This window comes from Candoia aspera, chromosome 1, assembly GCF_035149785.1.
Source record: "Candoia aspera isolate rCanAsp1 chromosome 1, rCanAsp1.hap2, whole genome shotgun sequence".
In the NCBI taxonomy this organism is placed as follows: domain Eukaryota; kingdom Metazoa; phylum Chordata; class Lepidosauria; order Squamata; family Boidae; genus Candoia; species Candoia aspera.
In genome coordinates this window covers 233,147,401-233,175,250 of record NC_086153.1, presented here as the reverse complement: position 1 = coordinate 233,175,250, position 27,850 = coordinate 233,147,401, and the positions used below count along the sequence as shown (strand labels likewise).

The following is a 27,850-nucleotide window of genomic DNA, read 5'->3' as shown; positions in this document are numbered from 1 at the left end:
AGCATACTGTATGTTTAGTCCTGAGAAGAGAAGACTGAAAGAAGACATGGTAGCCTAGGTATTTAAAACCTGAAGCGTTAAGTCAAGCAGAGGATGGATCAGATGTGTCTCCTATTGCTTTAGAAAGCAAGATCAAAAGCATTACTGTAAAAAGGAAACTGAAGATTTTGCTTAAGTTTTAGGGGAAACTTCCAGATAATAACATGTATCCAGCAATGAAACCGACTATTTCAGAAGATAGGGATTTTTCTTCACTGGAGATATTGAAACAAAGACTGGATGGCCCATTTGTCAGGGATGATGTAATTTCAGATCCTGCAATGAGCAAGAGGATAGAGTAGATGACACCCAAGGTAACTACTATGATTGATTGATTGATTTTCACCATCAGCTGAGAGCCAGTTTGGGCTAGTGCTTAAGGTGCTGGGCTAGAAACCAGGAGTCTGTGAGTCCTAGTCCCACCTTAGGCATGAAAGCCAGCTGGGTGACCTTGGGCCAGTCACTTTCTCTCAGCCCAACTAGGTGCAATGTAGACTAGCCTCCTCGTGGTGTACGAGGTATTTAGCAGCATGACTTGTCATGGCTAAATAGTCTACACATCTGGCTGCTGGACCTCACAAGGATTTCCCAGCAAGGAAAAAAAGCAGCATGAATACCAAACTGTTATGCCATACGATTAAAAAACAAACAAACCATCAGCTTTGAAGTGGTCTCCTGTTTCCTTTGGAAAAAACACACAGGCCATGGATGCTTACCCAGGCTTTTCAGAAAAAAGTCAAGAGACTCAAATTACGATGCCATTCTCCCCCTTCACATAATTCTTTGTATGATTTTCCATAGGAAAGACAGAGAAAGAAGATCAGGTTAATTCTGATGTTCATGTTCACAGTAACATGGGAATGAGGCCAAATATGCTGAGCTGCATCCTTCTGTGGCCATTCTCAGCCTCCTCCGTGTTTTTAATATGAAGTACAAGGAACTTTTTGCAGCCATGGAGACTTAATATGTGATGTAGAACCCTGGAATGCCAACATCCTCTCTCGTACTAGAAAGGCCATAGATTTAAAAGGCTCCCCAAAACACATACAGTACACCAAGTTTTAAAACCCCTGCCCACATGAGTGGCTGCCTAAGTAGGGCAGATTCTAGTCCACTATTTTTCCCCAATGGATAAAATAAATTCACAAAACCATTTCATAACCATTTACATTCATTCCAAACTTGGTACAAATCTTCCTCTAATTAATGTAGCTACCAATCTAATTTAAATAGCCACAAATTTCCTCGAATTTATGTTAACATAATTGCCATAAAGCATTTTTTAAAAGAAAATACCTGTTTTCAATTTTGGATCCATAAATTTCTCTGATACATGCTGCTGTAAAATCCAAATTCCCTTGTAGTAAGCTCCCTTTTTCAAACATAACAATTACTGTGTATGTGCAACTTTTAGTAATGTGCCTTTTTTCAGATGTTGCTTTGGGATAGATTTTGACTGGGGAAATGCAAATGCTAGCAGGACTTCTTTAAGACTAGCATTCAGCCCAGTATCAAACCTGGGGGAGTGGAATGGAAATTCATTTCCTGCAGAACCTGTAATGGAATTTATTTACTTCTTATTGGGGAGGGAAAGAGAGTGGCAAGGGAGGTGATAATGATAGCACGCTTGTCTCTCCCACCTCCCGCCCTAACTTGTTCATTCTACTCCAGATAAGAACACGAGAATAAGAATTTGACAGAGACACTGAATAAGCCCCAGGTAGCAGTTACCATTGCATATCACTCCAGCAGCTCTGAAACGATCACACAGGGTGGCTTTGTTGTAGCGCCAATCACAACTGGCAAGTGAGTCTTCATTCCCAGAACACTGATAGTACATCTTTCCCCGCAGGGTATGCTTGAAAGGCACTCTTGGTTCTAGGGCTTTGTCACCACAGTTCAAGGAGTGGCAGAGCACATCAGCCTCATTCTGGTACCAGCTACCATCACAGACGGTATTCCAGATGCCATGGTAATAGACCTCCACTCGGCCAGCACAAGCATCTAGTCCTCCTGACAGTCGCCACTCTTGGTGCTCTGCACATATGATGGAACATGAAAGGAGGCAGAGTTAATGGAGGGGAAATTGGTAAAAACTTGCCAGCAGTGTGCAGCATGACATCAAGACTTTGGGTGTCCTGCAGCCCTATTTGGGCACTCATCCAAACATGTAGACAAGTGAAAGTGGGGAAGAAACAGGAGCATGCATGTGGCCCCACTCCTGCCTCTCTTTAGCCTCAGCACTTTCAGGTAAGCAGTTTGAAGGGAAGCAATAGTTGTGTTGTCTGGAAAGTGAATAATCTGTGCTTTATTTATATCCTGGGTCATGCAGAGAGCTTATCAGCCACAGGTCACCAACATAAGCAATCAGTGCTATCTGGGTTCCATATCCAGACCTGAACCCTGATGAACATTAATTAAACATGAGCACAAATAATAGAACTTTAGTTAAGTTCTATCCACAAACCTAAACAAATCACACCAGCATCTTCTTTGTGTCCACAATCATGGTTCCTCTCAGACAGACAATCCCATAGATACAATTCATTCCCCAAGCATTTCACTTCATCCAAATGGATGGGGCCTGTTCCCTTTTGGAAATGAGAGCCATTGAGAGCCTTAATGGCTGAACCACAACCAAGTTGCTGACACACAACTTCAGCATCAGCCAGGTCCCAGTCGTCATCACATACAGTGCCCCAGGTATCCATGACTTCCAACTCGACCCTGCCTGAACAGTTGCTTCCTCCATCCATCAAACGTAATTTCTGAGTTTCTGCAAGATAAGAAGTTGAGATATTAAAGACAATCATAAGTTTTGCAACTGTTAACTGAAAAAATAGGAAGATAATAAATATAGCTGGGGGAAAATCTACAAGATTTGCTATTCCTAAATTTGATGGGTTACAAGTTCCTTGAATTACAGTGTGAAGTGGTTTTTAGATGAGTATCTGCTAACAAGGACAGTCAAAAACATAGTGCAGTTATTCTGATTTTTCTTCTTTGACAGATTTTTTGGGGTGGTGGGGGGGATGGAAGAGGCTGTGGGGAAAACATGGAAAAGTTACAAATACATGTATGAGACATGATGAGTGCATGACGAAAAGCTTCACCTGGGACCATCTCAAACTGGTATGCAAGATTTATGCCTTTGATGATTTCTGAAATAAGTGGGTAAATGCCTCAGAACAGAAAACATATTTAGAGTCTATGGACCTTTTTCCATTGCTATTTGAAACACTCTCTACCAATCCTTGAGACAGTGGAAAACAATGCAGGCATGACATTTGCTGCCCCCATTGCTGATCCCTATCCTGGCTGAACCACTTTTGTTTCATGTCACTGTCAGTCACTTGCCTTCCCACCAAGGTAATGGGGCACAAAGCCTAACAGATTTCATACACCTTGAGGCTGTTTCTTGATGGTGTAGGAATAAGGGAGGAAAACACAACTTTAATAATAATATAGCTAAGGACAGCTTAAGTTTGTCTCACTCATGGGCTGGGGACAAGATGGAGGCACTGTCATAACAATAACATGTTGCCAGGGCATGTTTGTGCCACGGTTAGGTGCAAGTGGGAAAAGCCTAAGTGATTATAGAAAGAAGATGGTAGGTTATTTTTATTCCACCTCACATTTTCTTATAACCATTCAAGGCATGATGAACGAACCATTAAAGTTTACCTTTCTAGTTTCCTATTTGCAGGAAATTACTTGAAATGACATTCCCATTTATAGAATGAAGTTCTACAGCCCATCCCAGTAGTAATAGTATGGTAGTACTTTTATCACACCCAATAGTATGGTAGTACTTTTAACAGAAGTTTAATGTTCAATAATCAAGCCCAGTGTCTACACATAAACAGTAGAATGAGGTGGTGGTAAAATGGGTTGTACCATGCCAGATGATAAGCAGTTGGCTCTTTGATCGCTCTATCATGCATCAAAGTTCCTGTTAATAAAAAAACTCTACCCATTAGAAAGAAATGTTCTAAGCTGGCTCACACCCTATTCTGTCAGTCTCTGACTATAATGCCAGTAGCACTTTTTTTTTAAAGATCAGAGAGTGTGGAGAATGTGAAATGATGTAGCCGATTGTTCTCCTTCAGGTACCACTGCATTCTGTGCTGAATGTGTTGGCCACCTTAAGTACTGAGAAATTAAATCCATTGGGAATCCACCTGAGACACATTCTGATAGTGGCAGGATCCAATTGTTGGGAAGTGTCTCCAACCTGAATTTTAGCTGAGAGGCATTCTCATGATAAAGTGGTACCGAGGATGGCAAAATGCCTTGAGGATTTGAGAGCATTTTCCTTGCTCTTCCTCTTAAGAGATACAATATATACACAGGCATACTTCCTCCCTCTCCAAAGAAGAAAATGATCATTTAAATGGTTTCAAAAATCCCTTACATTAGATGGCATTTGGAGCACAGAGGAGCAAGGGGCACTCAATTTTGCTTTCTACCAGAGGTTTCAAGAAGTGGAAAAGTCCCAGTAAGCAGGTATGAAACTATTATGGAGAAAAGGCATATGTGGGTATTGTGCAATGTGATTCACTGCCCTTCTAGAACACATGCACACACTTCAATTGGATTGACAGAACTAATGCTCCCAGGTGGATCAACTGTCAAGGAGTCCGCAATATCCCAAAATGGATCCTGCCAAGAGCCACCCCAGCTTAAGTTGTGGTAGAAATCACCAGCACCACCCAATGGGTCCCAAAAAAGGTTACTGAAAAAAAGAAATAAAAACTCTCCACCACACCAGTCTTCTTATCAGTGAGGTTGGATAAACACAAACTACCACCCACACAGCTTCCTGCCTCTTTGATAAAAAATGTCACTGAGGTGAGTGTGCATGGAGCTCAGGGTAACCTCAAATACCAGTGCTGAGGTAAACACCTCAGCCTGGGAAGAATCCCAGTGGGGCACTTAGCTATTTTTGCACAGCAGGTCCCCAGGCTTCCACTGAGCACTACTGCACACCTGAAAATGGCAGCTGCCTTCCTGGAAAATGCAGGCACAATTTCTTGTAAGCAGTTCTGTTTCCAAACAGGAAAGCGGATTATATTCCTTGACAGTCAGGAGTACATGGGATGGAGGTAGTGGAAGCTGGCCAGTCCACCCCCACCCAATCTCTATGCACATGGATTTTGGTGAGCAATTAAAAGGCTATCCAGACTTCTGAATTAATGATACGTCATCATATTCTGGGATGCTATCATTCTGGATTGTCTATTTTCCATCAGCTGTCAGAGCAAAGCAGTGAGATGAAGGATAAGCCTATCAGACAGGTATATCTCATCTTTCTGTGCCATGGAAGAAGTTTAACCATCTAGTGACAACAATGGCAGATGGAAGAATAAGACTTGGAATGTAGGAGAAAAAGCAGCAGAGAAAATGCAGGGTGATTTTGATGGGAATAAGTTCTTTTGTGTAGAAGGATAAGCAAGGAACCTCCAGCAGAGTCAAAAGAATTGAAAATGAAGTGATAAATGATTTGGGATTAAACTGAAGTATGGGAATGCCAGAAGGAGCATTTAAAAAACTTGTATGGGAATTATAGACATATTTGTCTGCATTACGAGCTTGCCTTGGTGTGAGTATGGTCCACTGACCATTTCTTAAGGACAGGAATGCATGATGGTACCTTCCTTCTCCAACCCCAGCCCACCAAGAAGGCAACCTCTGGACATTGTGTCCTGCTGTGCTGCATCAAAAGTAGTGTTTTAAACTTGTGTCAGGCCAAGCAGTGCTGTCTGATTTGTCTGCTTCACTTCACTTCATTTTAGCAAAGGCAAACACCTCCATTTCATTTGGCTGTTGAGTGGCAGGAGCACTGCCTCCAATCACTGATCTCTGCCCTCCATGGCCATATTATTTTTAAAAGTTCACCAATGAGATGGTGAAAAATTGGCCCTTTTCTTTTACAAGTTCAATAATAGAACAGCGAAATGGTGGAATTTTCTTTTTCCTCTTCTTCCTCTTTCTCCGCCTTCTTCTTGATGAACTGGACAAATGTCTTGCCACTTTTCCCTGGAAAAATGATAAAACTGTTGAGTTCTCCTCTTTTCCCATCAGGGGATATGCTGATGGGAAAATGGAAATATTCCCAAGTATTAGGGAGAATCAATGGAGGGGGTTCATTCAAAAGAAATGTGTTCTTGATGTCCCTCCTAAAGAAATGAAAGTGATTGGAGCTTGCTTTCCTGACACAATAAGAAAAATAAAGAATACCAGGGGGATCCACCAATCAGGGCCCATGGTAAATACAGTCTAGAGAGCACATTGGACCACCATCTTGGCCAAAGCAGAGGAAATTCAGAAAGGCATTTCTTAAGCCTGCTTCATTGCCAGTCATCTTATAGATAGGAGCTGAGCAGCTTTAAGACTTCAGTACAGGAAAGCCATAACAATAGATTGATGAAAGGGAGGTCAGAAATACTCTGGAAAAGTTGAAAAATTGTAAATATGCAAATATAGGGTTGTGTATTTTGAAATTACAATTCATAAGAGATTTGCTTATGGAATGGCTGAGCAGCTAGCAGTATTGTGCAAAGGCTGCATCTCTGCCTGTTGGTCTGGAGAATGATGTTACTTTTCCCTTGCACAAAGGGGAAAGTAGCAACAGTGAATGTAGTAAAACAAGAAGAGAAAGGGTCAAGAATAAATGGGTAATGAATAAATATGGACTGAATAAAAGTGAGCGATCAATACGAAAGAAGTATGTTGAGGTACTTTGGTCATTCAGAGAAACGAGTAAGGGATTAAATCACAAATCAAGTATGAAAGAAAAATGAATGGGTCAAAAGGAGGGGGAGGACTGAGAGAATAATGACTTAATAAGGTTGATGAGATTCTCAAACACAGAGAGGTGACAAGTTAAAAGAACAAAGAGCGGCGCATGAAGTGGCATATGGATGTGAAGGAAGCAAGGATGGTTTCCAAGGACACAAAGTTATGGAGATACATAGCGAATGGTGTTGCTGCACACTAGACTCAACTAGATTTCCTTTCTTTTTCTTTTATTTCCTGATCTTAATTCCTTTGTCACTCTTTGGCACTTTGCACAGCATGGTTTCCCCCAAAAGGGTAGTGATGGCATGTGTCTTCAGACAACATCTTTGCTCATGCATTTGTGATGTCATGTCGAGCATGCATCTATATGCAGCATCTTTGCTCTTGCATTTGTGATTCCTGAGCAACATGCACCTGTCTTGATCTATCACCAACTTCCAAGCGTGTTGAACAGCAAACATTTGCATGCTTCAAGCTTCTGAGCCACCTGCCGAATACTAGAAGTCTGCAAAGAAACGAAGTGTCTCTACTTGAGCCCATCTTTTTTTTGAAGCCAGCATCAAAAGCACTTCCTTGGGGCTCCCCCAGCATGGAAACAGCAAGTGGTATGAAGACAGCACAGCCTTTCTGAGTGACTCTACAGCAATGGAAGTTTTGCCCAAAGACGCTGTTTGCTGGACAATTTTTTTTGTTATTTTGTTGCTAGGCAACCTCCTTAGTTTTTTCCAATTATTAAAATTAAAAGCTATGTTCTGATATCTAATGCTGAATTTTTTTGCCTTCCTTTCATTGCTTCAATTTTAATAAATTCATTTTTAATTTTATTATTGTTTAATCATATTGTAACATGGGGTTATTGGGGGGGGATGAAATCTGAATCTCTAAAACAAATATTAAGCAACTGCTTAATGTTAAAGTACAAATTAAAAATCACACTCTCTGCTCCAGTTCACTCCAACCTAGTGTGCTTTTCACATTCAGGCACTGCTTTTCTCCAACCAGCCCAGGCGATTGGAGTGACTGGTGAAACAGAATAAAAGCGAGGCACTTTCTGTTGTCCCCACCCTTTTTCTCCCCTCCCCCTCCTGCTCATGGAAAGCAATCTTATGGGCAAAATTAATTGCTGATTTGAGGGGAAAAAACGATAAGAGGCAGACTGAGGCCCTTTCCTTATTGGTGTTTTACAGCATCATCCATCCATGGCAGTCCTGAAATAACTAATGAGGACAGGCTTCCAACCGTCTCAGTGTTGGTTGGATGAAATTGTAAAATAATATAAATCACTAGTGAGGAACTGGCCCAAGAAACGAAGCAGCAGAGATCATTCAAAAGAGATCATAAATGTAGAGTTTTACAATATGCAACTTAAATAAGGAAATTACTTGTTAGTTGATCCTGACATGAACATCCCCAAAGAGTTGGCTGAAGCACATCATCATCCACACAAAAATATCTCTGGATGGTACATGTAGAACTCAATGACAATGGAGGAGCATAGGGGGAAGTATGCAGTGTGTAGTCAATGGCCATAATGAACATAAACAACAGGTGGAGTTTGGATCACACAATCAGCGCCACCGTCTTCACTTTTTTGACCCTACCCTGCAGACACCTTGATAACATGGATAGAAATAGCCATGTCAGTTATTCCTTATTTTTACATTCTCTGCATCAGGGTTCCAGGCCTGTAATATTTGTCATCTCATTTTAAAAGCGAAACACACCCCAGATTTAAAGGGTTCTTCCTAACAAGAGTTTTCCCTCCCATGTTTTTACCTGGTTCTGCAGTTATGCTGCTGCTGGTATTTCTGAGAGCAGAATGTTCATTTGGCTTGGGCTGGACTGAAATTAAAACAGAGAGGATTGAAAATGAAACGTCACCGAAATTTTCATCCAAGACCCCGACAGAAAAACACCATTTCCATCCCTAACCTGAAACCATAGAACAGCCATAAATAATCTGAAAGAACGCCACTGTGTCTAATTTAGGGCTTGCTCAAACTTGAGAATTGATATGTGATATGTCTTGAGTAACAAACTCTTGAAAAACCCAATCTTATGGTTGGAATATTTTTGGAGACTCTTTCTAGTAGCAGGTACTATCTCTTCAATATGGATCAAATTGGTCTTACATGTATCGAAGCTTTCAATCCCTCTTGCATTCAATCGGCATCAAAAATGTAAGAGGATAACAGTAATGTCACTGAGAAAATGTTTTAATGGATTCACAAGAACTATTCACTCCAAATATAAATCTGGAAAAAAAACCACAAATATTAAACTACAAAACAACATAATAATGTATAAATTATAGCAGTTCAACTTGTAGATACTTCTTGTCATTTTTTCCCCAAGAAACATTATTTTAATCTGTTCCAATTACTTCTGGTTCTAGTTACATAAAATATCACTGTTCGCTGTAAAAATGAAACAGCAGTAAAAGTTCATATTTATTTTAAATATTTCCCATCTCTGATTTTTATTCCAAGGCTACTGAAATTAGCATACAAGAGTACTTCATTCCGGTACCATAGTTGGCCTGCTGCTTAGACCCAGAGATTATTTTGAAAATGAAGTTCCAATTTATTATGAGACAGTGTTAAATAATTAAATACTGCATTTGATTAAGTAGTCATTAATTCCTGCAACCTTACTCCAGAATAAATGTGTTCATCATTAGGTTGCTTTTGCTGCAAAAGACGCACAGGGTAATCTCTTTAAAAATGACCAAATCAACTGACTTTATGTATGACTCCAAGCAGAGCCCAAATAAGACCTATGAAATTATCAGAGCTGTATCAAGCAGAGTGTGATGACTGCCTACTCAGCTTACCATTAAATTCGATTCATACGTGATTAAGTAGAAATCTCTTTAATGGCGTGTAGTGTGAAGTGCAGGGAAAAAGTTGTGAACAGAAATTCTTGCGCTTTCCCCAAGTTAAACAGCCCAATGAGCACAACTCCCTCCCCCTTCTTCGGTATGCAGCCCCCCTTTTCGTGCCAGTCCATTCAGTTCTGTGCAGATGTCTGCAACGGCTCTGCCGGCTGACCTTGGATACCAGAGATAGTCCAAACAAGATGCTTTCACACTCCTGGCTGGTCCCCCTACCACTTCTACTGACCCACAAGTCTCAACACATGTTGATTCCATTCACGCATGCAATTTGGATCAGATGTTCTGGGAACGTTTGATCTGGGAGCATGACACAGAGCTTAATGAAATTAATTTTAGAGAATATTGGTTATTTTCTGCCCATTTGATATTCCTGTCTCATTCAGCCCATTATCAATGGCATTCCACCAAAAAAAAACTGTAATTGCTTAAAATATTGACTAGATGAACGCTTATCATTTCCAGGCACCATGGATAAATCAGCTAATGAAAGGTGGATGGGTCTTGCGCAATACGAAAGTTCTAGAAAATGCACCATCCAAATGGGTGTTCTGCAAAGCCATTCTTCTCTATTTTTTCCTATCAATTCTTACTCAGTAAAGAAAGAGAATTTGCTTTAGACATCTCTTTCAAAGGAGAAGAGAACTTCGGAGACGTTCCCACGACTGAAGTATTCTTGTACTTCTGCACTTACATGTTGGCCATGTGGTTGATGTGAATATCTATCTGTCGCTGGGCAATTCATTTCCCTAGTGATCTACAGCCTCCCTGGCTTCCCACATTTCCATTACATTCCAGGAGAAGACCCAGGAGGAAATTCATCCCAAGGTAGGCTTTTGAGCAATGGGGTTACTAATAGTCGTAAAAGGAAGCCTGCCCTTGAGCAACAGATGGAGAATTTTTTCTTCCACTCATGTCAGGTAGATCATGGCAGGTTTTAAATCCTGTTTTCCTGTACCCAAAACCCCCTTATTATTCAGATGCTATCGCTTTTGATTAATCAGCAAAGCAGGTCTCAGTGGGAGATCATTCTGAATTTTTTGCAGTGTTAGCATCTGAATCCAAATTAAGTGTATGCATGATCTGAAATTAATTTAAAGGACTGACATGACCTGAATGGCATTTTAACAGAGTATTTAAATAAGCACACATTGTGGAAAGTGGATTTTGTGAGAGTTAGTGCTGATGCTGTCAGTAAAAAGTGAGAGCAAATCTGACTATCACAAAACCAGATAGAAACAGGCCAGCCCACTCAGAAGAGGAGACCGAGTAGTCTGCTAGGACTTTGGCCCAGTCACTCTCGCTCGGCCCAACCCCACTCACAGAGTTGCTGTTGTGGGGAAAATAGATAACAGGAACATTACACATGTCCTTTTGATTTGTATAAAATAAAGATGGGATATAAACCTAAGGACAACTTTGCTCTCAACATTGGCAAAACATTCCATTTCATTTTAGTAAAGGTAAAGGTTTCCCTTGACGTAAAGTCCAGTCGTGTCCGACTCTAGGGGGCGGTGCTCATCTCCGTTTCTAAGCCTTAGAGCCGGCGTTGTCCCTAGGGACACTTCCGGGTCATGTGGCCAGCATGACGACTCGGAATGCCGTTACCTTCCCGCCGAAGCGGTACCAATTAATCTACTCACATTTGCATGTTTTCGAACTGCTTGGTGTGCAGGAGCTGGGACGAGCAACGGGAGCTCGCCCCGCTGCGCGGTTTCGAACCGCCGACCTTCCGATCGGCAGCTCAGCGGTTTAACCCGCAGCGCCACCGCGTCCCATTTCATTTTAGGACTGCATAAATAATGCAGAAGGGAAAAAAACTGAATTTACTGATCTGAAGTAAGTCACTACCTTAGTACATTAACTACAGTTTCTCTGTAATCTTTCATTTCTTTTACATTTTCTGGACCTAAAAATACCATATATGTTGTATTTAATAATCTTGCAATTATAACTTAGCTTATATTAACAGTTATTTAGAAACTAATTAAACATTTACTGATCTAAAGCACATGACTACCTTAGTACACTAAACAGTTTCTCTGTAATCTTTCCTTTTTTAGTAATTTTCTCAGATTAAAGAAACACTATATATTGCCTTTAATAAGTTTACAATAATTTAGCTTATAATAACAAACAGTTACTTATAAAAAACTAATTAAACTGCTAAATGAAAAAGGCTTCATATCTAATTTTTCACGTGGTTGGCTTTCATCCTTTAAAAGGCATTTTAAAGCCTGGGAAAAAGAAAACAGTGAGGGACCCCACCAACTTAAGACACAGCCTACTAAACCTCACCATCTTTTTCTTGAAAGTAAATCCATCCTACACTTCTTTGACAGGAAAATCAACTAAGCGACAAGTTGTCCTGGAGAAGAGAAAGCCAATGGCCACTTTCTCAGTCAATACTATCACACATTCTTGAGAATGTGCATCTGCTCCTTGCCATATTTCTTTTAACCTAGACTGATGGGGACGTGTTTCTCTTTGAAAAAACTCAAACAGAATATTTTCTCTGGAAATGCAGCAGGGCTCCACTCAGTAGTAGTCCGATAGCACCTTTTCCAACTAATAAATTTCATTAAAAGGCATAAACTGCAGCTCATAAAAGCTTATGCCTTTTAATAAAAATTGTTAGTCGGAGAAAGTACTACCAGACTCCTCCTGATTTTTGCCACCATAGACTAACACGGCTCTCCTCCTACAGAGGCTTTAAGTAATCTTTGGCTCCAGGAAGATGTGACATGTAATGCACATGTAGCTTTCTGGGGGCAAATAATGTTGCAGCATTGTGAATTTGCCTTCTTTGGATTTATGCTACCAAAGGGAAAGCCCTTGAGATGTTGCTGGACCATCACCAGTGATCAGGAATCATTGGAGTCAGAGTCCAGGGACAACCAGAGGAGTGTCGACTGGTCTATGCAGTTGATAAACTTAGAAAAGAAATCAGCAAAATGTTTAAGATGTGCATCACAGGACTTAGCAATCATTTAGAAAACAGCAAGAGCAATATAAAATAATGCACACAAAAGAAAAAATGGAACTCTTTTTTTTTAAAAAATAATAAAACTGTCACGTCAATGGCATAGCCCAGGTTTTCTCGCTGCTACAATTGCACAAAGACAAATAGGCAAGAGTTTTCCACCTTGAAGCATCAGCGAACTTTCTCCAAGCTCTGGTAAAGACTTCACCACTCAAAAGCCCTGTGTGGGATCCCAGACTTCCAAAGGCTGTTCCCATATTGTTTCTTTCAATACGATAGAAACGGAAAATCGTGGGCCTAGTGAAACCAGAGCTTTTTTCCAAATGGCAAAATATGTGTTGTGATGTCATGATACAAACTCTGTCCTAACATAGCAGCTCGTAAGATCACAATGCAGGTACAAAGAGGGCAGAATTTACATCACAATTTTGTAATGCATATTTCATCATTGGTCCTCTTTGCCCCCTCTGGATGCCCATAAGGAAACAAATAGATGGCAGGAGAGTAATTATCTTAAAATATTTAATTTTAAGTAAATGGGAATGCAGGTGGCATCAGATTCATGTATCTAGTTGTTTGTCCTGCATACACACTTATGCCCATTATTTTTTGGAGTGCATCCCAAAAGAGTTGACCAAAGGTGGCCATTGGCCCAGGTAACGTTGTGTGCCCTGCAAGCCCTGTGACTCTAATTTTTATAAAATATTCAGCATTAGAAGGATAGATCTTCCCTACCTAGTCATGCTTTAAAATGTAAGCCATTGTGTAGAACTTCAACTGAAAAAGATTCAGTCGTGATTGTGCCTTTGGAAGTTAGAGGGCTTAGATGAAACTCTGAAAGCATCTCAAGGTGAAAAAGCCCTATCAAACCAACTTTCAGCCCATCTAGGATGCGCTTCCCTTCCCTTCCCTTCTGCTTGGTTAATATAAAGAACAATTGCTTGATTTAAAGATAGAAAACACCATTGTTAAAATAAATAAAGTCCTGCTGTTCATAATGAAATTACTGCTGTCTCAGTTTTTACAGTTCATTATGCTAATGTTGTATTTGCACTGAGAAGGAATGAGTGGAAAACCTTGTTATTTTTCTTCTTTCCTGATTCTTCTTTCCTTCACCAGATTCTTCTTTCCTCCACCAGTGGGAGAAAAATTCAGGTGGCAGGAGAAAAAAAAAAGAAGTAAAAAAAGAAAGGAGGAGGAGGAGGAGAGGGGAGGAATCTCCACTTAGAAATTTAGCAGTCCTATCTATCAAAACAGTATTTTTGGAGCAGTAATGCTGTCAGTTCCCAAACTGTAAGCTGTATACAGGAGTAAGTAAACACACACACACACACACACACACAGATCCAGCCCTACCCAGAATCCAATATGCATAGAGGGGATAACTTTTATTATGCCAACTAATGTTTTAAAAAAACTTCTTGTAAATTTCTTTTGGCTTAATGAAAATATTGTTTCTTTGGATTTTTGTGTATTGTTTTGTTTTTATACGACCAGAACATCCATAGATATTTGAAGCCTTTGTACCTCATTCCAACATAACTCAAAATCCATGCACACTATTTGCAGTTCTAGATATTCCCATAGCTCAGGCTGAAATAAATTGGCTCCATTGCCACCTACGGATGAGAGTGTAATTGCTCAGAAGTAGCGTGAAGCTGGAGCCACTTCTGGAACAGTGCAAAGAGCCCATAAAAAGGGGTTCCTAAACTTTTTACCATCACACTTCCCTTTGGTATAAACTTAATGTGCACACCTCCTTTAAAAATCCAAACACCAAAATGAACACAAATGAACAATGAAAAAACAATACAATGAAACTTTATTTTTAATAAGACATAAAAAATAAAAAAGCAAAGTTTGTGCCTCCTCCACCACCATGTTACTCACTTGAAACTAGTATTTTGGGAAAGGTGGATTTATTGTAATAAGGTACAGCTAAAAGGTTCTTCCCTGGACTTTGTCTGCACCTTCCCAAGGAAGGTACACCTTACAGTTTGGGAAACCCTGCAATAAACAAAGATCTCCTCCAAAGCTTTGTGAGTGGACAGCACAGTTTCTGCAAAGTCAACTCAGCCATTTCATTCCAGTCCTCTTTCTGTCCAGGTTTTTTATGGAGAAATGGGAGCAATGTTTCTCTGAGTGCTCAGAACTAAAGAATCTCTTGCAGAGCCTTGGTTCTGAGCCGCTTCAGAGGAATGGCATTTTCCCTTCTCCAGCCATAGGTATTACTTGATATTACCAAACCCAGTCCATCTTCCCTAGTAGCAAATGGATGCCTTCCTAGGCCTGCAACACTATTTTCATCCGGACATTAGAATGTGACTGTATGAGGCTCATAGAATACAACCATAACATGACAGAAATCATTAGTAAGGGTATGAGAATCAGATCTGATGTGATCTGAGTCAAATGTTATAATTTATTTGCTTTCAGTTTGCAATTCAATAGGTTGGTCTGATTTCTAAATCTAAACTCCAGATTGAACCAGATTGCCAAATTAGTTTAGAAAATGTATATTTGTACATGCAGAAAATATTGCTGAATCTTTGAATTTTTATGCCTCAAAATTTTTTAAAGAGTGATTTATAGGACATGTTTTTTTTAAAGAAATCTGAGATGTAGAAATAAATCGATAAAAAAGTCAGTGGAACCCATCTGCTGCTGGGATAAACCACCAAAGTAATGCTGTAATCCATGTATCAAATCACCAGCTATTGCTGCTGTTAGTTAGCTTGCCTGGATACCTGCCTAGATAAAGCCTGCTCTGATCAAGGCGAAAATTTAATCCCAGATTTGGGAAATCTGTGGCTTTCTAGACTGCAATACCCACCAGGCCCATCCAGCATGGCCAGGAATAATGACACCTTATAGCCCAGCATTAATTGGAAGGCCACAGGCTCCCCAGTCTTTAGAAGCCAGGGAATTACACAACGTGTAGGCTGCAGAGGTCATCCATAAGTGCGACCAGTGCGGTTTCCATCCCATAACCGGGCCTGAAACCTGACTGAAAGAGGCTGCAGAATGACTTTCCAGGCCAGTAGAGTACCTCCAAAGGTGACTGCTGAAAGACAATTTGCAATATCATAGAAGGAAATTATGAAATATATTGGTTATATACCTTAATGCCATATAATCAATATAATTGAGGGACTGCCTCACCCCCATTGCATCGAACTGTCCCACCCGGTCATGCAGAGACGGCATGCTACGGACCCTGTCTGTGAGAGATTGTCAATTGGCAGGGTCCAGGAGGAGGGCCTTCTCTGCCATGGCCCCCGCCCTGTGGAACATGTTATGCCCAGAGGTGAGGCAAGCCCCCATTCTCCCAGCCTTCCGAAAGGGAGTGAAAACCTGGCTTTGCCACCTCGCTTAGGGTGGGAGGGGGGACAGTCAATCATGGGGGTGGCTGGTGCCGTGATTTGGTCCCAAGGAATTTATATTTTATATAAATTTTAAATATTTTCTATATTTTCTATATTTATTTTTATGCTGTACTTGTTTTTATGATTTTTATCTCTTGTTATTTTAATCTAATTGTAAACCGCCCAGAGTCACTTGTGACATGGGTGGTGCAGAAATGTGAGAAATAAATAAATAAAATAACTGAAATTCATTAATATTTTAAGGGGGGTTAATTGTTGCTGTATTTTTGTCTTAGCCAACTTCCTCATCCCGCCCTGACCATATTTTAGATGCAGACTACAGCAACCACCAAAGGCCAAAAATATACTTTGCCACAGCTTATGCTCTGCTAATTCCCTTGAATATCATTTTGTGGGAAAGGGCAAATTGCAAATCTAGCAAACAAGCAACAATTAGAATTGTATACTAATTCCAAAATACTTAACTATCATCTTTCTGTCTTGGCCTAGAAACTTTAAGTGCATATATAAACCAGGTTTTCCAATAATACAAACTAAACATCAACATATATTTTATTTTATACTGATACTAAACACATTCCACTGATTCAGTGAAATATCTGGAAGAAGTTATCTTAGAATTGGTTGTGTGACTTAGTCCAATAAAGTTACTGAAAAGCCTCTCAGATTTTCCAAGAACACTCTTAATCTACATAAATTTACACAGGACTCAGGGGTGTCCTCAGGGGTCAAAAAATTATAGTAAAAAAAGTCAAGATGATGGCCAGGATGGTACAATCCAAGCTGCACCTGTTTTTTATGTGTAATGCACATGCCATCTTGACTTTTTTGACTATACCCTGAGATACCGCCTGGCAGTTATCATCAGCCAAGATAGGAAGTAGATTAGCAGAAGTCTGCATTATTGACATTAAATCTTTCATCTCAGCACACAAATCTAATTAAGCAATATTTTAATGTCTCGTGAAATCCATTCTCCTGGAATACTCATGAATAAGAGTATTGCATATTTTATATAGTTTTATTTTTTGTGAATAATTTGACCCTTGTTAATAACTGTAAATAGCTTGTAAAGAAGGAAAATGTGTTAAATTCCTGGGCTGGAATCACTGCTGTAATTCAAATTAATGTTGTCCTGAAGTTTATTTTCTCAGTTACTGTTATATTACATCAAAATGTATTCTACAGAAATGCAATGAATTATTAATTACATTCTCTAACTTGGTTCCAGAATAGATTGCTGGTGGGGAAAAAAAATTGTTTGTATGAGTTTTGTTGTGAAATAAAGAAATTGGCACAGGACGAAGGAGTATTTGGTATGTTCACCACCTTGAGTTATTTATAAAAATAATAAAGGTGGTATAGAAAATAAATAAATAAACAATCAGCACATCTTTGAAAATCTTAAGACTGGAAAACTATACTGCTTCAAGTCCTCACATGAATGTTGACTAAGAATAGATTAATCTCAATTAAAGGTAAATAAATTCTTTAGGAAGCCCTATGGATTGAAATGAAATGACATTTCTTTTAAGCTTTGTAGCTCTTAATGTACAAAAACAGCATAAGGTTTCTTGAAGAAAACCTCATTGGGCAGACATGAAACACAATTAAGTAATAATTTTCAAATGAACAGTTTGTTTTAGGATTTAGATTTACTCCTAATTATTTGATTCTTGTTAATGAAATAACCTCCAAAATGATATCTGGCAGAGTTGCTTATGCCCACAACCCAGCTCTTTATTTTTTTATGATTAAAAATGTAAAAATAACCTTTTGAACAGTGTTTTCCATTCCAACTAAAGATTTTTAGCGTCAGGGCAACTGAAGCAAGCAGCTTGCCTTTATTTCTTTAAGCACAATGGTGCTGAGATACCAGTCCAAAATTCGGCATGGCACATGCTCAAAGTATTTTTTAAAAAACAGATAGAAAAAACTGGCTTGCTTGTTTTTGTTTCTGCTCTAATGAATTAAGAATATAGAAGCAGTTGTAAAGCTAAGATTGAAGAAGGTACAAAGAAGACTGAGCTTCTATGAGACTGTCAAACCTACAGCTACCTAGCTGTACTACAGCAACTGAAAACTGCATGGGAAATGGGATTTTTACAATTTTGAGAATCATCCCTTATGTTTGTTCCAATGGTATAGATGTCAAGGATTTTATGAGCATGGATGACTGACTTTTGTATTCTTGGAGGCCATTCATTCTTCAAACAGAAACCTAGGAGATGACAATATAATTATTTGCCCACGATTATTCTCTCACTAAATGAGGTCAGTTAAGATAGCAGGAGATATATACACACATGCCACTTTTCATTAGATTCCATAATAGGCAACAAAGAATTCGCTTTTTCCTGGTGAGATGGGCTTTTCTGCTCTGAAATAACTAGGTTGTCATGCAAGTGCATGGCTTGAAGACCTTGGTGCAGCCTGCCAAAGCACATTCAACTGTTGTTGCCATAATGTGTTGGCATATTGACAGTATAGCTGAGAGAATTCTTGGGATAGCACTTAACTTTGGTGGACCACACACGGTTGTTAATTGTGCTTAACCTCTTGCTAAAGAGTGGGATTAACCTTCTGCAATAAAATATCAACATTCAATTGATTCCATTGTTTTGATATATCGCTAATTGTTTCTGTATTAAATAGGTCAAGGCATGTTAGTTCCAGTGAACAGAGAGGTACTACAAGAAGCCACATATAAGATCAATATAATGTGATTTTTGGACAGGCTAGTCTGGTCCAGTAAAAGCAAAACAGTTGGATGTGACACCTTCATGAATAACAAAGATATTATAGTATAAATAATGTCTCATAGAATAGTTTCCCAGGTCCATAAAACATTAAGCCTTTAAAGCTAACTACAAAACTCTTTGTCATTCTAATGCTTTCAGTTCTTGCAATTTACAACTGTATAAATATTTCCTAGGTCAGAATAGAGGCCTCTCTCTTCTATTTTTGATAACCTATGGCAGCTTCACCCATATATGTGAACTTCAGCTCTTTAAATCCTTAGCAATGCCATACATTACTGGCTGGGAAATTCTTGGAGCTGAATTCCACATACTTGGGGGGCAATCAGGAAAACACGGCCAAGAGCAATAAGAGAAGCAAGCCAACTCTGCAGAGAAATACAATTTTACCATAGATCAAATACCAGCAGCATAAAACAGGATATTGCAACCTGAATCAGACTCCACAAACGAAAAGTGAATCAGACTTTTTGTCTATAGAGTCCCTACTAAGAAATTTAGGGTCTGATTAAGACCCAAAGCTTTCCCCCCCTTTTTTTGTTATGTTTAATAGAAAGGCCATCTGTCCATAATAAATGATTCCAAACTGAAGGTTAGGAATCCAAATACACAGGACTGGAAATGATTAAGGTTAGTAGATTAAAATGCAAAGCACTGAAAAATCTAATAATTAAAATAGTCTTAATGCGATTGCAACAGTTTCTGTTTCTCCAGTACTATGCTGAGGCCAAAAGAAGGAACTTATTTCAAATACAGATTGTGGTCTCCATGACTGTCGTCTGCAGGCTTGGTATTCCGTATGAATCACATTGCCAATAGATTGTAGCCTAATAAGCCTTACGGTTAACCTTGGTTTATTTCAAGCTAACCCAAGAATTCTCAAACTATGTGTGAATTCTCAAGGGAATCAATTTTTTTTTAAAAAAATCCTTAAAAAATCATGGTACTCAAGCTCAGATATTTGAGTAGTGCTGAGCTTACGAACAGATTTCACTTGCTTCCTTTTTTTATGGACTGTGGCCAAACTGCATTCTTTAAATTATTATTTACATCACGGAATGTTATTTTGAAATGAACTTTTTTATACTTGTATCTCTAATTATTTTACAAAATGTTTCGATATTTCCATCAAAAGCTGTCTGTGTGTCAGATACTTTGAAAGCTTTCGTTATATGCTTTAGTGAAAGTATAATTAAATTGTTAAGTTTATTTTTTAAATTTAAATTCAAAATTATTTTTAAATGTTAAATTAAAATAATAATTAGTAACTATATTTAAAAATTAAATTATAATTACATTAAACAAAGTAGAATTGGTCCAGAATGCAGTGGCATGAGCAGTGATGGGCATGCCTCAGTATGCCCATGTAACACCTCTGCTTCACGAGCTGCACTGGTTGCCAGTTTGCTTCTGGGTGTGATTCAAGGTGCTGGTCGCTATCTATAAAGCCCTACACGGCATAGGGCCTGGTTACTTGAGGGACCGCCTGTCTCCCATAACATCTGCCCAGCTGGTTTTACTTGGCAGGGTTGGCGTGCTTTGGGTTCCATTGTAAGAAATGTCATCTGTCTGGATGTGCTGGGAGTCAGGCAGCTTGCTTGCTTGCTTGCTTGCTTGCTTGCTTGCTTGCTTGCTTGCTTGCTTGCTTGCTTGCTTGCTTGCTTGCTTATTTATTTATTTATTTATTTATTTATTTATCTTGCTTGCTTGCTTGCTTGCTTGCTTGCTTGCTTGCTTGCTTGCTTGCTTGCTTGCTTGCTTGCTTATTTATTTATTTATTTATTTATTTATTTATTTATTTATTTATTTATTTATTTATTTATTTATTTATTTATTTATTTATTTAGTGGTTTGGATATTTTTAATGCAATTGAAATGGACAAAACTCCCATTGCGGTAGAGTATGGAAATTGACACTTTTGATCACATGACTAACTATTATGAGATATTGGTGATCGACAATAACCCCCAACGGGTTTGTCTTAGCTTGGAAATATTTTTGTATTTGTTAAGTTCTTTGGCACTTCCACTGGCATGGCATTTAGTACTTCATCCACAGCCCCTGGAGTGTCTATAGAAGTGTACACATTAATAAAGTTCAGTATTTTCAATCAATTTGAAATGTAGATTAAAACTTAATTATTACAAATAAATGGATATTTATTTCTTGCCCTACCCTAAAGTCAATAAAATCATTAGTTTGGGGGATTGTCACACAAATATATATAACTTTTTAATGGGTCACAGTGTTCCAAAGTTTGAGCATGCTTTAAGTAAATACCTCTGTCTCTTGTTTTCTGTCTCTACTAAGTTTAGCTTAGTTGATTTCTTTCATTCACAGCTTGTTGCTATGAATTTTATTTCTCATATAAAAGTAGGTTTTTGATCAGTGAGCAGACTCATCAGACTCATTCTCCACAGCCCTTAAGCATTTCTGTGCTGATGTTTGGTCTTGGACCGTAAATAAATTTAATTTAATTTACAAAAATTCCATGCTGATGGGCAATTGTTATGATGTATCGTACTGTATGGTCTGAATTAATTACTCTAGTTCCCATTTCAAAGGCTTATTCCAATAAACAATGCCCACGTGCCTCAACTATGACAGATGTACAATTACATTTAGATCAAATCATAACATTTACCTGTCTTGTGCTCCAAAAAAGAGTTGCAGCCAGAAAGTGAGACTTGACCCAGCATGGCCTTACGCTGACTATAATGATTTGCAAGCTGCTCCTCTCATGATGAATTCTTAGCACTAGACTATTCAGCTGGCCTGAGAATCTCTTTTCACTGGATCACTACAGATCAGCCAGAAGGCACAATTTCTGGGAACATCAATATTTTCTCATGTGCCCTCCTAGCTGGAATTTTCCATTCAAGGTTTAGAAGAACGAGGTTTCCATACAACATACTGAAATTGCAAAACCTCAAGTATAACCTTGAGTTGATAATGAAATGGCAGAGCTTTACCAATCAAGTGAGTTGTAAATATAAAACAGGAAACTTAGAAGGAATAAATATTAAGGAACTGTTTTTGCTTCTACCTGTAAATAGCCACAAATCCCCACCAACCATAGAAGAACAATGCAACTCCTTTGTTATAGAGACTGAAAAATGGGGAGGTATTTATCTTGTGTTATTTCAGTCTGTAGATGGGATGGAGACCATCTTCTAATGCTCCAAGCACCATGTAGCAAATAAACAAATTAATAATCAGAATAATTGTTCAGATTATTCAGAATCAGATTTCTTCCTGTGTGGCTTATCTTCTGTTTGAAGAGAGTTTGGGAGGGAGAGGTGTTCTATTTTTACAGACAGAAGCTTTAAAAAAAAATGATCCCTCATCTGTAGTCTGAAGCAGCTTACCCAAACTCGCTTCTGAGAGCTGGTCAGATCATTAATCCATAACCATTTCAGGTAGGGCAGGAGGGCAGGTAGTTGCAGTGACATCTTGGACTAGGTGTTTAATGCAACCTGTCCTGGGTTCTCCAAGTCAAAAAGTCACCCTAAGACACAGTGGATGACATGGCTGTGTTACCAGAGCTGACACCAGGTTCAAGTGCCCATTGTGCCCGTTTCTGAACATGGCAAGGAATGAAATATGGCAACATAGCACTTTTCCACAAGCACAGGTATTTAACCAACTGTGAGTATTGCAAGCATCTCAGTGGCACATTCTTCCAGGCCTCCACTAACTATTTTTCATTATTATTTTACAGTAACACACTAATGGGCCAGCACATATGGAAAGTGAATTTAAATATGATCTGTTCCATGTGGGAACTTTATGTGTGCCTGCTATGGCCTTCAATTCAATTGTATAAGCTGACAAACTGATAAGATTTATTCCCTGCTGGCTATGAAGAACTGAATTCAGATTTTCATAAGAGTTTGGAAGGTGTACATATTTGGCCATTGGCACGAGCTGTTTCATATTTGTGAACCTTTTCATTGGTGACCAAACTAAACAAAATGTGAATGCATGGATGCATTTTGGATTTCTCATTTTTTTCGAAAAGCATTAAATGACCAATATGAGGGTGTGGGAGGAAGGGTGCATCAGGATTTGAATCCCATTGCAGGGTGAAGGGAAGAAGTAATCTTTGATGTCAGAAAAACACATCTCCAAGTAAGGAATAGTCTTGGTCCTGATCACTTCTCCCAATGGTCTATCTCGGTCTGTCTGTCTATCTATCATCTATTGTCATGCAAAAAATGCTTCAATGAGAGAGAGTAAATGACTATCACTGTGGCTGTATGAACAAGATTCAAATGCACAAATAATCGTTAAAATCCTTCCCGGTATCTCTTTAGCCTTATCTGAAAGAAACAGGAGATGATTCAAAGAGAGGATCAGTTTGTTCAGATGCTCAGCAGAGAGGGGCACAAATATTAAGGGCAGCAGAATTAAAAACTTTATATTTTCTGTCCATCTTTTGTGTGACCTCAGTCCAGATAAATCTTGCAAAGTTCTTTAGACCCTTTTGCATCTGAAGTTTACAAAATGGGTCAGATCTAAAACACAGTTGGTTGACTCATCTTCTGTCAATTTTTAACAAGCTGTTCAGAATGGACCCTGAAGACAATCTATGGGTAGCATTAACTCTGCTAGAATTGAAGCATATTGATTATAAATGTTTTAAATGCTGTTGGTTGGATTATTAAGCAAATTGCTATGGAAGCTTAACATGGATCTGATGGATTACAGAGCAGTTGTGAAGCATACATGGATGGCGGGCTGAGGTGATCAGCTGCACTGACCTCTCATAACAGATTAACTAAGAAAAAAATTCTCCTTCTGTAAAATAAAGTACAGCAAGACCAAACTATAAGTGATACATAGTTTTGTACTGCATAGCTAGTTACAAAAATTAAAGCTGACATGGGGAGAGAGGCTGTGCCAGACTGGGACTCTGTGCACGCACCACGAGTCTCTGATTGGAATTATTTCCCCTTCCCCCATTAGTAGCAATGGCTGGAGCCAATGGGCAATTTCCTCCATTTTATAAACGGGAAGGAAAAGATGGGCTTGCTTTTGTTTGAAAAGTGGGGGGTGAATGGGTGAAAAATGTCGTTTACTCCTAAAATACAGCAGTTATCCAGATCCTGCATTTGCTGGTTGGAGTTCACTTTTAAAAGATATCAGCTGTACAATACAAGGGGGAAAAGGTAATAAACATCAACCTCTATTTTGGCCATTAACAAAAGAAGCAGCACTTTTAAAAACACAGAAGCCTTGCCCATAGGCCTAAGCAAATTAAAGACTGATTGCAGTTCTCCTCACTACAGAAGTATATCTGGGAAATACCTTTTCAAGTAATGCGTTCAGAAGGAGGTGAAAAGCTGGTTCTTGTGCAAGGTACACAACCTGATTTTTAAAAGAACAGCTGAAAGGTACAACACAGTGCTGCCAAGATCACACCTTTCACTCTGGACGGCTTCCTTTGTATTAGGAGCACAACCAGTCTCCAAAGGAAGCAAACAACACCCAAATCAATGACTAACACTTAGACTGAGGGTTGGTCCAAGATACGTTGCTGTGAACAAATGGAGGATTTCTCCCCAAGTGCTTTTTCCTCACCAGGTGGAAAAAAATGCACACGTAGTAACAATTTTCATGGTCATGAAAATCAATGGCCGAAGGCAACTTCATTCAACATTTTAAGACTGGCCCTGTACCAGCTATCTAATGTTATTCCAGATAATAGCACCAGTCCTAATACAGATTCTTGGAGGACTCCAAAATCTGCTTTGTTTGTGAGAATTCTGTTTATTTCCCCTCTTATTATCCTTAAGTTAATTATTATTTAATTCATAGCATACTGAATTTACTGAATTTATTATTTTATTCAGCAATTATTGTCCTTAAATGTTGTCCTTGAAGAACCATACAAGATGAATGTGCATGCAATCATCAAGGGAAGTATTATCTTCTAAAAAGGCTGCAAACACTGAAATGGCCCTGTTATTACTTATCATTCAGCGCATATGTTAGAGGTGAACAGTGTTCTTAAATTCAGTTCATGTTACGCTGAGATCCTAAGCGTAGTCATATGGTTTCTCCTTCTTCCTTGTGAATGAAATAAAAAACGGAATGTGCAGTTATAGCATAATGCAATGGTAGGGAATCTGCCGTCTTCTAGATCCGACTAAACTGTTACTCCCAACAACCCCTCCCATTAGCCAGGGGGACTGGAGCTGCTGGGAGTTGTGATTCAGCAACATCTGGATAACATCAATTTCTGCTTTATGGATTCATAACTATTAAAGTACAAAAAGCAAAGAGGGGAGATAAAGAGAATTGTCATAATGAAAGCAAATGTTGAGGTCCTCCAATGATCTTATTTGGGCCAGTGCTGTTGCCAGTACGGGTAAGCACGTATTGACAAAGCTTGTAGAAAACATCTAATGCATTGAAATTTTGAAAATCCTGTCCAATGATAGAACCTCTACAAGGTTCCTTCCCAACTGTGAAAAATAAAATGACCACAGTGAAGTGAAGCAAATTGGGCCAGAAACGAAACTCCTAACTTCATTCCTAACAGATCTCTCTCTCTCTCTCTTTCTCTCTCTCCCTCTGTCTCATCTGAACTACCAGGAAAGAGAAATCTGGGACAGTCCAGTGCAAAAGAGCAAATATGGCCAACAGATCCCATGCTTTGGAGGATTCAGAAAAGGATGAAAATGAAATAATTGAGAAGGAGAACAAAGGGACTGAGTGCTTAGAGCCAATTATTATTATTATTATTATTATTAATTATTATTATACAGTGTTTTTGTGGTTTGGAAAAATGATCGCTATGGGAGTGGACGAGGCACACATGGTGGAAGATTGAAAGTCTGTAATTGAACTGAATGTTTGCTTTTTCTATTATTATCAAAGAATCACCTATCAAAATCGGCTGGCATTAGATTCAGGACAAAAGAAAATGGTCCCTTAAGGAATTTACTGTCTCCGAAAAATTTAAATAGCTTTGAAAGGGGGATTAAACAAACACATAGCAGAGAACAAACCTATCAGCAGCTATTCCTGAGTGGCTGCTCAAGCTGAGCCTGCCTTGGATTTCTGATTCCTTAGACAGGGGCAAATTAGGAGTGCGGTGGTGGGAGAGGAGAAGGATCATGGCTGAGATCCCCTGCTTGTGCACTTTCCAGAAATAGTTTGTTGGCTGTGGTGCTGGGTTAGATAGATCCTTGCCCCAAACCATTAGAGTTCCTTTTATGTTGTTAAGCAGCTCCTAAGCGGTCCCTGCAATAAGGGGCTCTACGACACACCTCTTTACATATTAACTTTCCAAAGAATGTAGCCTGCTGCTTCTTCCACTTTCCTAATATGGATCTTGTCTTCTGGGTAGAAGAGCAACATTTGACATGATGTTTGGATTCTGACCAGTGAAATAATATTGAGGGTTAAGGGCTGGGTGGGAGACTTGTCATCTATCGGCTACTTGAATTGCTTTTTCAGTTTCACTTCTGTAGCTATTGGAGGGCCATTTAAGAACTACGGATGGAACGAGTAAAGAGTCTCTTCCCATCCCTTTTGGCATGGGGTTAATCAGGAACCATTCCATGCCATCTATGCGGAATCTCATCAGATTAATTATATCTTGAGCAGAACAAAGAAACAGAGAAGCAGCAGCTCTACGTTTCAAGTTCTATCCCAAAGTGTTGCTGATGCCAACAAGTCCGCAGAAATTGCAACTTCATCACAAAAGGCAAGGCCCAAAGGAGAAGATCTGAATAATAAGCAGAGAGACACACTGGCTCTGAGCAGAGGCCTTGCCCAAAGGTCCTTGAGAAAAAGCTGAAGAAAGAAACAGAAAGTTTGAAAGGAGAGGAATGAAGACCCAGAACTAAGCAAGAACAAAGAGGTACCTTTTCTGACTGCCATTAGGGAAAGGGTCATAACGAGCACCTCCACCAGATCCATTTCTCTTGAGTGTATATTTAAAACAAAGATCTTCAGAGCTGGGCAAAGAAAAATCCCCCAGCATGCTGTGTATTTCATTCTCCTGACGTTGTACCTAATTTCCATATAGCAAAATCTCACACTCACTTGTGGTTTCACTTGTCAAGAATCTGTCAATATGGTCCTGGTCTTGGTGGCAGCTCAAGGAAGCTGAAAAACACAGCAGAATGAGACAACAGCGTTCGGAGGGTGGAGCGAGAAACAAAATAAAACCCTTATGAAATGATACTGGAGATCAAGATGCTACACAGCAAGCATTAGGACTCCCTCCAGGAGAACCAGAGTGTAATGAGAAAGAAAAACCAAGGCCTTGATAGCTTTATATTGTTCTTTTCCTCAGAACTGCAAGATTCAGCTATTGTTTTTCTTCCACAATGAACACTTTCTCTTTTCTTTTGATGGGCTGAATTTCAGTGAAGATGGTTGATGTCAATCATGAAATTATAAAATTCTGTGCATTATTTTTGAACCAGCTATTTCTACATGTTTGTCATCTGATTCATAGTCTCTTTAATTTGATATCCCCTAATTCCCTGCCATAAAACTCAACAGAAACCATTTGGTCGCTAGTTGAAAAAGATGGGCACTTGAAGACAAGCTGAAATGTCTTTTGGCAATTTCTTAAGATCCCTCAGCTCTACTGAATAAAATCAAGTCAGCACAATCCCTCCTCCTTAATGATTTCCTTTTTTGTGGTATAATTTCCAGTGGACTGCACATGCACTGGCTTTTAATCTGGTGCTTTTAACCAGATAAATCAGAAAACACAACATGCCACAAAGAGTGTCACCATATAGTTTTAATTTTAACTTTGGCCTCTAGTCCTCCGCACATAATCCCAGGAAGTTTTGAAATGCTGCCCTCTAATGGGATTTTATCAGTACTACAGAAATACATGGGGGAAGGCTAAGCTGTGAGGTTGACAGGTTGAACCCTATACATGTTCTATCCACCTGCTCCTGAACACACCTTTGTCTATTGCACAATGGCCAGTGCAAAGCAGTGTTAACATATTAC

General features: G+C 39.2%; 1 protein-coding gene across 1 annotated transcript in view; it reads right to left on the bottom strand.

Moving 5' to 3' along the window:
* The window catches only part of CD6 (CD6 molecule), a 38,863-nt gene extending 12,059 nt beyond the window's left edge, over positions 1-26,804 (bottom strand). Inside the window, exons 1-4 of the mRNA XM_063292889.1 lie at positions 26,740-26,804; positions 8,617-8,682; positions 2,507-2,815; positions 1,771-2,076 (exon numbers count right to left, since the gene is read on the bottom strand). Of these exons, the coding sequence (XP_063148959.1) occupies positions 1,771-2,076; positions 2,507-2,815; positions 8,617-8,682; positions 26,740-26,794 (736 nt within the window). The 5' untranslated portion in view covers positions 26,795-26,804. The remainder of the gene's footprint in view (positions 1-1,770; positions 2,077-2,506; positions 2,816-8,616; positions 8,683-26,739) is intronic.
* Positions 26,805-27,850: the final 1,046 nt, after the last annotated feature.